This window comes from Ambystoma mexicanum, chromosome 13 (assembly GCF_040938575.1).
Source record: "Ambystoma mexicanum isolate Mex_15411 chromosome 13, UKY_AmexF1_1, whole genome shotgun sequence".
Lineage (NCBI taxonomy): Eukaryota > Metazoa > Chordata > Amphibia > Caudata > Ambystomatidae > Ambystoma > Ambystoma mexicanum.
Window position 1 is genome coordinate 347,729,241 of NC_090938.1, and position 16,554 is coordinate 347,745,794.

At 49.2% G+C, this 16,554-nt stretch overlaps 1 protein-coding gene across 1 annotated transcript in view; it reads left to right on the forward strand.

Moving 5' to 3' along the window:
- Window positions 1-16,554, forward strand: part of MRPL52 (mitochondrial ribosomal protein L52) — a 59,758-nt gene that overhangs the window by 9,739 nt on the left and 33,465 nt on the right. The window contains exons 2-4 of the mRNA XM_069633859.1: window positions 4,044-4,125; window positions 5,234-5,301; window positions 5,730-5,794. Of these exons, the coding sequence (XP_069489960.1) occupies window positions 4,044-4,125; window positions 5,234-5,301; window positions 5,730-5,794 (215 nt within the window). The remainder of the gene's footprint in view (window positions 1-4,043; window positions 4,126-5,233; window positions 5,302-5,729; window positions 5,795-16,554) is intronic.

Consider the following 16,554-nt stretch of genomic DNA (forward strand, 5'->3'; position numbering starts at 1 on the left):
AGCGCTTCCGCAGCTGTGCAGCTTAGCAGGGTGTTGCTGCTCACTGTTGTGACGTAGAAGGGTGCTCTTAATCGGGAACCCCCATGCCCCACGTCAGCCACAAAGGCCCCATCAATTGGAATAGGTTGCGACCCCCCAAACATGAATATACGCAACTTGTAGCGTTCAGCTGCGGGGGACACGCCATCACGTTGACAAGAGGCTCCAGTGTCTTAACAGTACAGGAACTGATGTCTAGTCACAGTGAAAGAGTCATCTAGGCTGGCTCCTGTTCTTGTAGTGCAGGACACCCATGCTGGACACAAAGAAAATGTTCTCCTCGTCCTCTTTCAGCTGGGCACCCTCTTCTCCCTGAGCCACATTGGGCAAGAATACATAGCAGTACACACATGCACAACCACGGGAGGTGGCAAGGCTCAACATTAAGCATTTCAACAACTCAACATTAAGCATCTCTTACCTCCTCACCAGGCTCACCTTCAAGCGAACAGGTTGCCCAGCACTACTTGGCCGACTCTGGACTCCTCCCTGGAATCCCGGTCGACGCAGTAGAATCTTATGAAGGTGTGCGTTGACCTCCACATAGCAGCCCTGCAGATGTCCAGCAGGGGCACACCAGACAGGAACGCTGTGGTAGCAGTGATCTCTCTGGTCTGGTTGAATGGGCTCTCGGACGGCCGGGCAACGGTCGGTTTGGCAACCAGTGACAGTACATGATGCAGCCAGAGAGCCATGTGGAAATGGAAGCCTTCGAGAGGGCCTTCCCTTGGTTCACAGGTCCAAAGTTCAAGTCCTCCGAAAACTCGTTGTGCGGTCCACGTAGAACTTCAGTGCTCTAGCCACATCCAGCGAGTGCAAAGTCCTCTCAGTCACTGACAAAGGCGACGGGAAGAAAGCAGGTAACACCAAGGGCTCGTTGAGATGGAAGTCCGTTGGCACATTTGGCATGAAGCACTACCCTTGTCTCGTGGAATGCCAGGTATGGAGGTTTACAGGATAGGGCCTAGATCTCTCCCACTCGTCGTGCGGAGGTGATGGCCACAAGAAATGCTGTCTTCCATGATAAGAACTTCAGCGGTGTTGAATGCAAGGGCTCGAATGGGGGACCCATGAGCCTGGTCAGCACCACGTTGAGCTCCTACGCTGGGGCCGGAGCCTTCACCGGCAGGAACGAGCGGAACAGTCCTTTCATGAACTCCTTCACCAGGCGATGAGACCACAGAGAAGACCGCCCAGAGTTCTAGTGTAGCAGGAGATAGCCGCCAGATGGATTTTGATGGAGGCGTAAGCCAGCCCAGCCTTGGCCAGCGACAGCAACTACGACAGCACTTGAGGCGCCGTAATCCACAGAGGGTTGATCTTCTGTGCACGGCACCAGACAGAGAACCTCTTCCACTTGTGTCCATAGCACCTAAGAGTCGAGGACGGCCTGGCCTTTGCCAGCACCTCCTTGCAGTTCGCTGGGATATTATACCCTCCAAATTCTAGTGCTGCAGGAGCCAGGCCTGCAGGTTCATCGATCCCGGGTCGTGATGTAGGATGGCACCTCCTTCCCTGGCGAGAAGATCCACGTCTGTCGGCAGTTTGACTGGGGGGGGAATGCTGACATGTCCAGAAAGTCTGTGAACCAGATCTGCCTCGGCCATGCCGGTGCGACGAGCATCATCCTGTCGCCGCAGAGACCACTGAATCCGGGGACGGCTGAGCTCTGAGGCACATCGGGGCGGAATCTGGAACCCGGTACTTCTCATACCGGTCCCTCTTCGCAGGAGCCATGGACGGGTTCTTGAGCAGCAATAGTCCCTCGTCCCAGATGTCGTCTAGTAACGGGACTGAGAGGACTGTCTTCCTCTTGGCCTCCCGTCGTTGGTAGAGGAAACCTTCCTTCTGCTCTTCGAGACAAAACTTGGAAAAGCTCCGATACCCTGGCTATCATGGCATGAAAGGAGCTTCCAATTTCGTCTGGAGGGGAGGCCCGGGCAGGGAGAGATGGGAGATCCGTCCCGTCGTCACCACCGTCGTCGTCCGTCCCCATCGTCGCCGTCTCCGTTCCCATCTCATCCCTCGGCAGAGGGGAAGGGGGTGAAGGTGGGAAAGGAGGGGGTGGGTGGATTCACCTCCGCTTGCTCGGCGGGCTCCACGACAGACCAGGCACTGCTGGATTGTCCATTGGGAGTAAGGGCAACCTGGTCCTTATCTCCATACACAGGGTCTGGATGGCCATCTAGATCGCTCCTGTGTTGTCCTGTGGCGTAGGCATCGGTTGCGACTGGAGCAAGGGCTTGGGCGTGGGATCCTCCGTCTCCTCAACGGCCCGCGGTTCCTTGTCGGCTACACCGTTGCTCTCTACGTCCGCCTCGTCGGTATCCCTCCCGTAGGACCGGACTTCCTCAAACCTCTTGTCCAGGATCTTTGTGACGCCAACCAGCTCATCTTCAGAGGTGGTATCTGTGTCCGTTATGGCTACCGCCCCCCCCCCCTCTTTGTCATCCCGGGTTTTCACAGGGGTCTTCTCGATGGGCTGAAAAGATGATTTCCTCCGGGGTGGTAGGGAAACTCTAGGCCCAGGATTCGGTTACACTGGGATAGCCTCCACAGGCTTCATCAGCTCCTCCACGACTCACCCGGCAAAGGCCTTGATTGAAGGAATCGGGGCCCTCACGACCTTGCCCGCGTCTGGGGCCTTCACCTTAGGGGGAGGGTCACCGCCTCGCCCCCCCCTCTTGGCTTTCTCTGTCGGGATCGACCGGGGCTTCTCCCAAAGCTTACCCGGCTTTTCCAACTTCCTTTTCCCCGAGCCTGCCCGTTGGCTCGTGATTGATGGCGTCAGGGACATCGCGCCCTGCCTGGCAGCGGAGGAGCCTGAACCAACGGTGCTCCCGGTGCCCGGGGACTTGCAGTGCTTTGCCTTTTGTAGGGTTGCCGGAGCACCCTCAAAGGTCTTAGAAGACCGCTCGGACTTCTCCTCACCTGCTGCTGGGCTCTTCGCCTCCAGCCAGTCAGCGAGTCGTTTACGACAGTCCTTCATGGGCTGGACGGACATGTTCTTGCAGAACGCACAGTCCTCCTCCACGTGCGATTTGTCGGCGTGAAGGCAGTAGAGGCACCGGGAGTGCTCCTCCTCCTTAGACATTCTGCAATCCACATCCCGGGCAGTTCCTAAACAGTTTGGATATAGTAGGCCTTGTCTCCTTTGTCCTGGGCCATGTCCACACGGGGTAGGCCTCAAAGATCTTCCGGATCCTCCAAGAAGACAAACTCAATGAAAATCCGCGCTTGAGGGGCATAGAAAAATTCCGAAATGGGTCCCCGTTGATCGGAAGAAGAATCGGTGGAGCTTGAGGCTCGAATTGACCGAAAAAGAAGAGAAAACTCTTAGAAAAAAGGCAAAACGCAGTCAAAAGTCGAGAGCTATAGCACGAGGACTCCCAACACTTGAACGTGTGGTAAAAATCTGAAGTTGGCTGCCAGAGGAAGGGCTTAGGTAGAGGGCAGTCATTGGCTGGGGGCAGTATGACCCAGAGACCAGTGGTTGGTTATTAGTAGAAAGACCGTTCAGAAACGAAACTGAAACTGAATTGTTTTCTTTACCGAGGATTCCCAGCCTGACGACGGGGAATATTCATGAGCATGTGAATCCATGCCAGACCCCATGCTGGAGAAACATATTTTCCATCAGAACATTTAAAAAAAAAAAAAAAAATGCTAATACATCTTTTTTTATTAGGGCCAACATTTTTAAATCATAACATGCCTGGATTTTCGGTCCTCGTTGAAGAGATTCATGTCTCTACATGGACCGTGTCCTATATAAGCAAAGGGACCTGGGGTCTCGCATTTTCTTTCTACTGTCTTTATTGGGGAAAATCTTGTCCTTATTGCATTGTCATGTCATTACATATGCTTTTGTCATTTCCGAGCGCTCTTTTTCAGTAGCAGTGTATCCTGATTGAAGTCAATCATGCCATCAGTGACTACAATTTCCAGTACCTGGTCTTTATTGCCACCCCCCTAACCAGTGATTCTCCCCTTCTGTTTCTCAGGTTTGCAGATCGGCAGCACACTTTCAGTGAGAACTATCTGCTGCAGCGTTGTGAGTCGAGCTGGCCAAGAGTGGAGGATAAAGTGAGCAATGCTTTCAGGATCTTTGGGATCTCGCAACTCCCTACCACTTTACCTCTTGCCTCACTGGATTGAGTCCTCTATGCCTTGTTTGTCTAGAACTACTGAGAAATGTATTTTTTCTCCCTACCCTCATGCTTGTATCTGTTTAGATCCCAAACTCACTCCCTCTTTTCTGTCTAGATTCCATCTGCTCTATCGTCGGGATCGTTTTGTGCTTGCATTCACTATTTTCAGCTTCTCTAGATCACAGTCCTTCTCCCTTTATTCTTGGGTCCACTCAATACTGTCTCTTTAGATCACAGGCCTTTTGTTCCTGCCTCACATATTCCAAAGCTTTCCATCAGCTGTCTCTCTGAATCCTGCCCATCCTTTTTTTCTTCTTCCTATCTAGATCACCAAACCTCTATCCTGTTCTGCTGTTCCTGGACTGACTTTTTACTTCCTTTCTAGATGTCACGCCCTGTGAGTCCTGCCTCTGGATCATAAGCTCCCAATCATCTAGCATCCTTTCTCCCTAGATGTAAGGTCCTCCGTTTCCTATTCCATTGAATCTCTGACCTTTCTGTACACCCTGTCAAGTTCACAGGCCCTGTATCTTCTACTTTTATATATTCTAGACCCTCACATTCCTGCCTCTCTAGGTTTAAACCCTCCCTTTTGTTCTTGCCCTCTGGATCCCTAGTCCTTTATGTTCTGCCATTGTAGATCGCAGATAGAATCTTTGTATTTCCCATGTTCAAGGACAACGGCCTCTCTACAGCTCTGATCTTTTGCCTGCATCCCAAGATCGGTGTGCAGTCATAATGTCGAAAATAAAAAGTCGAATGACAAAAAAGTAAAAAAAAAATGTCGGAAAAAAAAAAGTCGAATCTATTTTTTTATTTAGATGTATTTTTTGGGTTTGGTAAGTATAAAAAATTGGTAGATTACATTTAAAAAAGGGGGTTGGGGAACCCCCCATTTCGAAAAAAAATGCGACTTTTTTTCGACATTTTTTTTTCGACATTATGATGTTCGACTTTTTTTTTCCGACCAAATGACTATAAACCCCCAAGATCCTTATCACGGTGTATTAGTATGGAATAATATGTTGTATTCCTTCTTCTAGGCACGGTCTTCCCGCTGCTGGCACTGAATACGGACCCCTCACTGATCTTCCTGACTGGTCCTTTGTAGGTGGGTAAAATGATCTTGGGGTAAACCTGATATATCGAATGCATCTTGCCTAACGAAAAGTCTGCGATAGGGAACATCGCTCCCCAGACCCTGGCTGCCCTCCCATTTAAAGTAATTCTTAGTAGCTAAAGAAATGGGCCATCACCATTAAACCTTCAGCGCCTCGTGAGCTGAGGTTGCTGCCCACCTAATAGCAAATGCCAATCATTTTGCCAGTATTTTGCAATACCGTGTGAGAGGAATTTGCATATGATGAATTACAACTGCAATTACTTGAAATGTTGGGCCATTATGAAAAATTACTAAATTGTATTATTTGCTATATCGACACTTGCAGGCTTTTTTGTACAAAGCCTTCATATTTTAACAGATTAGCTGGCTAATATTTATGTTGTTCTGGGTGAAGAAATTGTTTTTTTTCTTTGCAGATGGGAGACCCGCACCACTGTGGAAAGGACAAGTGCGCAGAAAAGCAGAGCGGGAGGAATTTGCTGTAAGTGATTCTTTTGCTGCAGCAGACTCTCATGGTGTGGTATATCCTTTGGGGATTTCGAGTCATACTACTAATATATACTGGCTCTCTCCTTTCCCTAGCATGTGGCTAACCTCCTACCTTTTGGCAGGTCCAGCTGCTGCTTTTCAAAGTTGTCAAGTAAAGCTCTTCACTATATGCCCAGGAACGCACATTTTCACACAACCACATTTGGTGCACTTTTTAGTGTAATTCTGCAACTGGGTGGCCTCGTAGCATTGTAGGCACTGCTATTCTTTACTGTTTTCCTGCTAACCAGTTTGAATTGGAACAATTTTTCTGCTTGTGTTGATGAAGATGCTCCCCTTCTTTCTGTGGTATGGTAGGGCGTTTGCCGTGTGCTTCTTAAGCCAAATCTTTGGTTTCACCAAATGGAACTTTCATTTTCTCAAGCTACAGCTAAAGTAAAATATGAAAATTTGATAGGGTCAATGTGTTTACAAATACCATAGCAAATGTAAACAATGTACATCATGTTTATGCCTGATAGGAGGAAAATACTATTTCCCTGAATCTCGTTGACGTTTAAGGTGTTTCTGAACATGAATTGGTGCTTTGCAATGGTGCGATGTGAATGTTGAGGGTAAGGAAAATCGTTGGTATTGGGGTGATGAGGGCGGGTGGCTTGCAAGTAGAGAACCATAGGTCTATCGGGTCTTGATCTAGGTTATAGGAGCATAGATACCGAATACCAAAAAGTAGCATTGAGTGTTCACTCAGCATATTTGAAGAACCATATATCACTCACTTTTCGAAGTACAGGCAAATGAGCCTTATGCTAGAGCATTCACAATCTATATGAAAATCTGCAAGGATATTTGAAGGACTGTAAATTCTGTATGAGTCTCATTGTCAGATGTTTTGTGTACATCATACTAATCTACATCATACCAATCTGTATCGGTTACACTGAGGAGTAAAAGAGGAGATTTCAGACTCCACGTCTATCACTTTTTTGACACCTATGCTCATACTTCTAATAACAAGACAGTATTGTCTCATCAAAATTAAAGTAGTTCTGCTTATACAGTCAAACTTTTATTTGGTTTTAACCTTCAAGTTCCAAATACAATTGTTATAAAATGACAAAATACTTCATGCAAAATGACCATGATAATAGTATCAAAACATAAAAAATACACAAATGTAGAAGTAATCCACAGCCTTGCCTTACACCAACATTTACTCCAAACTCCTGGGCCTGATCTCCCCCCAACCCATATCTCACTCTGGCCTTATTAGCAGAATATAATGAATGAATTAGCATATCGAAAGCTGGTCTTATGTCCAAAAGACCACTTATGGATACATTCTCCTTAAGATCGTATATTTAGCAATGATCAGAAATGATCCACACTGAGATATGTAGGTTCTTGTTCCTCTTTTGATTTTGCCATGCACTGGGACAATAAGTCCCTGAATGTGCCTCACGTTTCTGGTGGTCTTGCCATTCACTGGGACGAGTATGATGAACTCTTGAATAATTCTCCCCTTCTGGTTGTGGTACCGCTCACTGGGACGAGAAGGCTCTTTCCAGTCATTCTATTTTGTTTGTTTATAGGGTACAATACCTCTGCTCCTTTTTACATTTGCACTTTGTTCCCCTGTCTCCTGCTCTCCTAGTTACCTGCAGTATAAGGGGGTCTAGGTCACTGGGTCAGTGTTCCCTTTCCTTTTCGTGTTTGACTCCAAACTATTCCCTGGCTTTTCTCTGGCCACCCTTCCAACACGCTTAGGTGTCTGACGGTGGTATCCCTGATGAAAGGGTTTTTCAACAGTTTCCCTTCCAGGCCACCATCTTTCTGCATCGGTTCTCTACTCGGGTTCTCGTTCCTTGGACAGGTCAGTCTCTGGCATCTGCCCTCTCCGTCACGCCAATGTTAGGGCTCCACTCGGTCCCTGCTTGCGTGTCCCACCTGGGACTTTGACAGGCTTCCCCCTGGTACCTCCCCTTGCCAGCTCTTCCCTTGCGTGCAAAACGGCAATTTCCCCAGTCTCCCAGCCTCCTCGATCTAGCCGGTTTGAATCTCCCGGTCTCACTGCCTTGTTCTCCTGGCCCTCCTCTTTTTATTACACAGTGCTGAGGCTTTCCTGGCTTCTCAGGAAAGTCCTTACCTTGTGTTTGGGCCACGTTTATCATCATCCAGAAAGACCGATTAAAAATCAGTGAATGTGTGATTTGGTCGATTTTGGCAGTTCAAAAATCCCGAATGGCTGAAACTTTCAACCAAATAACACATTCGGTGCTGGGGGCTTCAGGGGTGTCCCCCGCACCCTTGCTCACTAAATTGTGAGCAGAGGTTATGGAGGTGTCCCCCGCAGCCAACCCAAAAAAAAAGAAAAATAATAAAAACAAGGGCTGCAGGGGACACCCTGTCCTCCCCTTTCCCTCCTCTCCCCTCTCCTTCTGAGCATACTGACCCTCCTTCAGCCACCCCCCACCCTCTTTCTCCTCCTTTCTTCTTTCTTCCCCTGACGAGGTCGCTAGACAAGTCCGATCTATGAAAGCCTCGTCAAAGCAGGCTCATCCCTGTTCCTCTAAAACCATCAAGGACCACATTGATACCCTTGCCCCGGCCCTTGCTGATTTCTGCAACTCCTCTTTTGCCTCAGGAGCCTTCCCCTCCCCTCTGAAGCATTCCCTTGTGCATCCTCTTCTCAAGAAACCCACAGCTGATCCTTCTTGTCTGGCTAACTATAGCCCAATTTCCATTACTCCTTTTCTGGCCAAACTCCTGGAAAAGCTGGCCATCTCTCAACTTAACCTTCTTTCTGATTCTGTTGGCTGCCTCCACGACCATGTCTGGCTTTAGAGCTGCGAGAAGTATGGAAACTGCTCTCCTGAACATCTGTGAAGACCTGCTCTCCAATCTTGACTGTAACATTGAGGATAGCTTAGGGGCAACGTACTTGCCTTGGAAGCCAGATGTCAAGGAGCAACAGAGGTTCGGTCCCCAGGTCCGCGCTTAGAAACCTCTGGGTATTAAGCGCGTTGTAAATAACCAATCATATCGTAACATTCCCTCTGTCCTCATCCTACTCGATCTCTCTTCTGCCTTTGTTACGGTCAACAATACCATCCTGCTCAACCGTCTCCGTTATCACTGATCAGGATCTTGCCTGTTGACCTCTTTCCTCACAGATCGACCCTCCCAGGTACAAATTGGGTCCTTCCTATCATATATCTCCCTTTCTACCTGTGGTGTTCCCCAGTGGGCTAACCTCTCGCCCTGGCCTTTCAACCAATACCTGGCAACTCTTGCCCATTGCATTGCCATTTTCTGCTCCAATTTCCAGTGCTATGCTGATATCCACTCCTTTTCTGGCTTCCCTCTGCCACCTCCTCTCCTTCTCTCATCTCTGACTGCCTAACTGCAATTCAAGATTGGTGTGCCGCCAATGATCTTTGCCTGAATGCCAACAAGACAGAGATCCTCCTCATCGGCACACCTTCACCCTCCTTTCCCCCTCCCTCTCTGGCTTGCTTCTCTTGGCCCTCCTCCTAACCCTCCTGCGGGGCCAAGAACCTCAGGGTCATCTTTGACTCCACACTTTCCTTCTCTGCCCACATCTCTGATGTCCCTAAAAATTCAAACTTCCTACTGCACCTCCTCAGAGGCATTCTGCATTTCCTCTCCTTCCCCCAGAATCTCACTGTCTCCCAAGCCCTGGTTCTCTCTAGGCTGGACTATTGTAACAGCCTCTTTCTAAATCCACCTGCCTCTACTCTCCGCCCTTTGCAAAAAATCCAGAACAGGACTGCAAGTCTTTTCCTTGGCGTCAAGCTCTAGGATCGTATCTCTCTGGCCCTAGAAAACTCCCCATTGGCTCCCAGTGGATGCACGAATTACATTCCAAACCCTCTGCATTGTCCACAAGGCTTTGGGGTCTGTGTCCAAAATACCTTGAGCTATCCCTTTGCAAATACCTCCCCTCTTGAGCTCTTCGCTCCTCTACCTCGAACTCCCTCAGGGTCATTATTCAAAGAAACAAGCTGGGGGTAGATCTCTGCCTCCCTCTGGAACAGCCTCCCTGCCACTCTGAAACTTGAGGAGAACCATCTCTGGTTCCTTAAGCACCTCTAGACCAGACCTTCCTCTTCTGCCTTCGCACCTCCTGTCCCCTGCTAATCTGTTCTCTCTTGGCACCGTGCACCTGGCCTACCCACTGTCTTCCGGGCCCTGGTAACTGCTCACCCTGCCACCCACCCGCACTGCCTCCAGGCCACCCCTTGCACTGGGGTCTGTATCTGTACCCATACAGCCCCCCTTTTTTTTCTTCCTGCACTTATCAGACCCTGTCTACTGCCTTAAATCCAGCACTTGCCACTTGCTGGCTGCACTACCACTGTTTGTTGCCTTTATTATTTATTTATTTTCATTATTTATCAATTTTTCCTTTGTGCCGCACTTTCCACTTCTCCCCCACCTACATGCATTTTTCCCCTTTCCCTCTCTCATGCACCTGCGCGTTCTCAAGATAGTTGTATTTGTTCTCCCTTGTTCCCCTTCGTTGCCTTGTCGTGCTCTGAAACACTTGTGTACGAGCGTGATACAAATAAAATATCAATACCCCAGCTCACTATATTGTGAGTGGGGGTGTCCCCCACAGCTGTCCCGAAGGGGAAAAAAAAGGAAAGCACCCTGCAGCGCCGGTTCCCGATCACAGAAGTGAAAGGGAACAGGCATTGCTGGGACACAAGGTAAGTAGGGGGGTGATGGGGGTGTGTTGGGTTTTGGGGTATGGGCAGGGGTGTGGGCAAGGGTTTGGCCAAGTCGGACATTTTCAGGGGAGAAAAGACTGTAGGTTATTTCGAAAAAATTATCTTCAGTCTTTTCTCCCTCGAACCTTTCTAATTCGGTCTTTCAACCCCAATCCTAAGTCTTCATGGCTTCTTCATCTCAGTGATTGACAGACGGGTTCTTACTCTTCACAGAAACAAGCTGATGATACTTTTTCTCTGTCATTATATCACAATAACCTATGTAAGAGGAATCTAGTGGTCTGTCAATTAATGATGTGGTATTGGTTTTTGGAGTATAATGAGAAGGGAGTTCCTCACTGGAAAGGGAGTCATTATACCTAAGAGTGGAGTCTCTCCCTGTGAGGGCCCGCTTACCACCAACCGTAGGGGGAATGCCTCGATTCGTCACACTGTCCTATGTCACATTCAAAGAGTTTAATTCACTCGCTGCTAAGGCCAACTTCTGCGTGATGCAGAGCTCCTGCCTATCGTCTTTACTATTTAACATGGAAGTTACTTTTTTAACATGCTGCTTGTAAAGTCTTAGTCGAATCCCACAACTCGGCGGATGACACTGATGTCATCTTCAGGTTGGATGGATACGCCGACACAAAGGTGAAGGTCATTTTTAGACTATTTACATTTGGATGACTTCAGTCCAAAAATGAGCTCCTACTTCACTCAGCCTTCTCTAGTGCATGCCTGCATTGCCGTCCTGGACAAAACTCTTGGGTGTTCTCTTTGACTATAAATAATTGAGGGCTGCACACGTCGACTCCCTTGAAAGTTGCAGTAACTTCTATCTTATTCTACTGTGCTCACTCTTGCCACTGTGTTCGCTGTAGCAATGTGCTTTAATTGGGTGCATTATTTAAGAATCTGAATCGCTTTCAAATCTTAGTGAAGGCAACAGCCAGAATCGTCACAGCCACTCCTGTGCATGAGTACATCTCCCTGGCCCTTCTTAAACTACACTGGCTGCCTGTTAGATCCAGAGGAAAATTCAAGCTTTGTTTTTGTTCACTCACAAGGTGCTATAAGGAGGGTTGGTCTGGATATTGCTGAAGAATGGTTGCAATTGTCGTGATGGAGGAGGTGGAGGAACTTCCATCTTCCTTCCCCCCCCCTCTTTTTCTCTGCAAATCTGTTTTCCTCTCTAATCTGCAAGGTCACATGGATTCCAAATCAAAGCGCAAGTTCAAGGCGGAAGAGTGGGGGCTGTCGAGTGCCCCAGGGAAGTGGAGGAGTTCAGTCTGTGGATACTGACTCTGGCAGGGTGCCTGATTCAACCACCGATTCAACTACTGTTGGCTCTTTTTGCGACTTAGAGAGAGCAATGAGGGAGACAATCTGTGAGAAATTTAGCAGCACCACTAGTCCTAAAGGGAAGCACTTTCTACGATTACATGAAACCCTTCAAAATCCTGTCCTCAATGCCCCCATCGACTTGACCCAAGGGGGAAACCTCTTAAACATGAACCAATATGTACATGTGCCTAATGTAAATCTACCCACTACAGCAGAGAGACTAGACCGCATACCCGCTGCTGATATCTTAGAGAAATCAGGCGGTGGAACCGAGAAAATTACCTTGGGCACAGTTCAACTCATCGGGGGCTGTGATTTGCTGGATAACCGTATGGCTTCCTTTGCCCTCCCTTATTTGCCATCAAGGTCTGCTCCTGGGTCCACCTGCCTGGCCTCTCATCTGGGAATGGTATTGGGTACCGATGTTTGCCCATCTCATGTCTACTTTTTTCCCCCCTGCCACGAACGTAATGAACCTGGCCTGTGAAGGAACCTGTGAATGAGTCTGGCCCGTGAAGGAACCCTTTGAGGAAAAGCACACCTCTAACTCCACCATCAGCATCTGAGGCAAATCTTTGTCAGCTGTTCACTTGGGACCCAGCTCCTTTCTTCGTTTGACTGCCCTCTGGGTGTCCAAGCCTCTTACTCAAGGGACCTCGTCCCTCTTGGACTCAACACATACAGCGCATAATACCACCCGGGGCTGTTCCTGCGAACGAGTGCTCTCTGAACTGGCAGTCGTAAAAAAACTGCTATTGGTATTGATTGAGGCCTAAGGGAAGGTGAAGGGTACTGATGGGTGGAGAGGGTTTGTTGGGGGATGGGGATATGTCCATAGGCTCCATCACAGATGTAGGGCCTTTGTCCTGGCTCGGCCATTGCTCCTGGCATCCCGAGGTTCCAACTATGATGGGGCAACCCACGGCTGATCAACCATCGAAACCAAAAGCCCCCAGAGAGCCCCCTAAAGCCACTAGCCCAGCATTAAGCCCTTGACTCTGGTGGACAATGCCCCTAGTAATCTGGGCATTGAGTGCCTTGGTGTGAGGACAATCGGTGTATGTTACCCTCACCCCAGAAGGTACCTGCCTATAATATCCACGGGCGGGGGCAAGAAAATCATTTGTTTCTTCATGGGGTACCTAAACTTCCCTTACATGAGAACCGAGGGATGCCCTTTTGAATAAATGCCTTCACTGGCTTCACTCTGTTAGGAAGTGTGCTTCTGTGACTAAGGACGCCATGGTGAGGTGTTCTAGATTGACCAACAACAATCCTGTAGACTCAGTTAAACTTGTCTTCAAGGATGAACGTATGGCCAGGGATGTACTGAAAAATTGTGATTGGTACAGGCAGTCCCCAAGAAGTGGGATTGTAGCAACTCCATTCCCCAATCCTGAAATTATGGGGGCCCATGGAAATTCTGCAAGCTATTAACTCCTATCCGGTTTGAACCATACCTCTTTGGGCCCTCAGAGATATGGGAATTAAAAAAGGTACTGGATTGGAGGAGCTGAACTGATAAGAGAGATTTGCTCTATGCCCTAACAAGGGTGTTGTTGTCTTTCCTTTTCTTGTTAACCTGTTGTATAGTACCTTAGAAATGTTTGTTTGCTTAGGGTGTGCTTTGATGGCCTAATGGCTGAATAAAGTTAATTTGATTGATAAAAGCAGGTGACATTATCAAACCAGCTTCTTTGTTATGTATCTATAAGTAGAAGAATGTACAGATCTCTTAATTTGTTCTTTATCGGGTGTTAGTTGCTCACCCAGTCCCGAAATTTAAGGTCACTTCACTTTGAACTCTGTAACTTGTATAACACAGCTCACCAGGACATAGTAGCGTTGATTTGCAAATTTTGCAGAACAAAAGATAAAATATTACAGAAGAATTCTGCAGTGAAAAAAGTTCAACGCTATGTTAGGCCATTTTTAAAATCACAAAAGATTGAGGCTACCAGGGGCGTGCAGATGATTATAGCCTGAGGGTAGTGCTCCTGCTTCACCGGTCCGTTAGGGGCTTTGAGGCCCCCCTAATAAATCCCCCCTGTGAAGAGCGGCGAGCACCATCGAAGTGGGAACATCTCTGGAGTACTTTGACCAAGTCCCGAAGTGGGAGCTCCCGCTGTGAGGAGAACTAAGCCCCCCGAGAAACAAGGAGAGGAGGAGCCCTCGTGGAGAAGGTCTGGCGCACACAGCCCTGAAAAGCGGCCAGGCCGCGATACCACAAGGACTGGCGGTTGGGAGGGGTGCTCAGCCCTCTCACACCAAGGGATCTACTGCTTTTGGCGGCCCTCGTCCTCGCAAATTTTGAGCGCCGGGGGAATAATAAGAGCAATAAGGAGCTGAACCTAATCACTGTCCTAGGGCGAAGGAAGGTGGGGATACACGACTTCAAGGTGGACCTCAGGCCCACCGTCACTCCGCTTACTGCGGTTTCCTGTCTGCCGCAGAATAAAGCTTGGCTAAGGCATTCTGAAGAGGCTGGCTGGAGACAGAAAATTGCCCCGAGCAGGAAAGAAGCTGGAGGCTGGAGGACGGTGCCGGAGGCATTTCTTGTAGGACTACATTGCCTGAGGCACCTCCGTTGGTCATAACGTAACTGAAACATTGGGTGGGATACCTGCTCTAGAGGAGCACGACCAATGCAAAACATTGGTAATACACTTGTACAGACCTGGACCACACAGAAGCAGCTTCAGACACACGTCCGGGGCACATTGGAAGCTAGAGAGCGTGTGGCCCAGAACCTGGGACTGCTAGGCTGCAGACATAGCCTGACCCCACGGAGGAGAACAAGGAGGAGGTAAGCAGTTCTCCCTCCATTGAAGAGGCCCCCAAACAGAGGAGGGCCCAATTGGACAGGGTGAAGGGTCACTCGGGACAGTGAGCGCTCCTGCACCTCCCCCACCGCAGAGACAGGGAGGCCTGCTGGGAGTAAGCAGAGGTACCACCCCCCCCACACCCACGAAGGGGGGGAGAGGGAGGCAGGAAGGGTTCGACTGGAGCCAGACAGCATAAGCCAAAAGGAGGTGAGGGCCCCCTGATCAGGGGCGTGTGCCCGCCTCCTCTGGAAGACAGAATGGTTGGGGTCTATGCTGAAGGTGCCCCACTAGGGAGGGTCTACGGAACTGGACTTGGCCCACAGGCAACAGGGGCCTAAGGCATGGGATCACTTTGCTGCAACCCCCGTTGAGCACGCCGTGTGAGGAGAAATGGAGAGCCTGTGTATGGGGGTCAGTACACCCCAAGGAGTTGACGACATGGGGCTATAGCAGAGAACAGCCCGAAGACTTAAGGGTTCTTTTTTTATTTATTTTTATTTTATTTATTTGCATTTGTTAAGCGCACTTGCAGCCAAAAGGCATCGAGGCGCTGTTGCAGAATGTGAGAGGAACTTGTGGTTAGCAGAGTGGATGACCATAGGTCTCATGGTTACACATAAATATACAGTGTTATACAGAAGGTTACCCCGAGGGGGCAGACGCGACTACCTCGGAGTAGGAGGGGGACCATCTGCCCTCCGAACAAAGTAGACCTCCAGCCTGCACCCACACCCGGTGTGAGGTGGGGAGAACATTGGATAGTCCATTGTGCTGGGTGGAAGCCGTCATCCGCCAGGGATGTGCGGGCTCCCGTCTTCGGGGCATGTGTCTGCCTTCCAGACCAAGGACCTGAGGGACATCCCCTGGAATTAAGACACTGTGGCGTAAGTCCAGGGGGGGAACACTGACCATCAACACACAAAGACCACAAAGGGAGGACACCCCCCAGAGGACCCGCCAGTTGGGCAACAGGGCGCGGCGCATGGCAAGTCAAAAGTTGGCAGCTTACAAGTACCTATCAATTGATCAGGGTGGGCCAGATATATCGCAATCCAACATGCCAACGCACCAGAAGAATCCGCGGCCACCAAGAAGGATGTAGCCGCACTCATGGAGGAAATAAGGAACATGAGGGCCGATATAGGGAGCAGAGTGGACAGGATCACCCAACGAATCGACAAAATGGAGGTAAGACTTAAGTTGAGAACAATCAGTGCTCCCTTGACACTCTTGAAACGCACATGGATATGCGGTTTGCCGAAATTGAGAAACTTGAGGAAGAGGCCAGGATGAAGATGGATGACCCTGGAAAATCGAGAGAGGCGAAATAACCTCAGACTTTTTGGTATTCCGTACCAAGAAGGGGAGACGGTGCTCGACCTGAAGAGGGCACGCTGCATGAGGTTACAAAGCTGGTATTTTAGGACAACGCCATAGACGAAGCAAAGATAAAGAGAATCCACCGGGAGCGGGTAATCCAGGGGGGCATAAGACCGTTCCTGGGCAAGTTTCATAACTGTACTGATAAAGTGAACATTCGGGAAAAAGCAAAACTGAGGGGCCCAGTCACGTATGGGGCGTCCAGAGTTAGAATTTTTCAAGACCTGTCCTCCTTGACGCTTTCCAAAAGGAAATTGTGCTCTCCCCTGACTAAATGGTGGAACAAGAAGGGAGTGCGGTACAGGTGGGGGTTCCCGTTCTCCATCGCATTTGAGCTAGTGGGCCAAAAATGCAGAATGACTACGGAGGCGGACATTCGGAGAGTCACTGCAGAATTGCTATAGTAGGCCGACGCATCTGAGAACCAGGAGGACAAGGCAACAGGCGACAGACAATGGCTTATT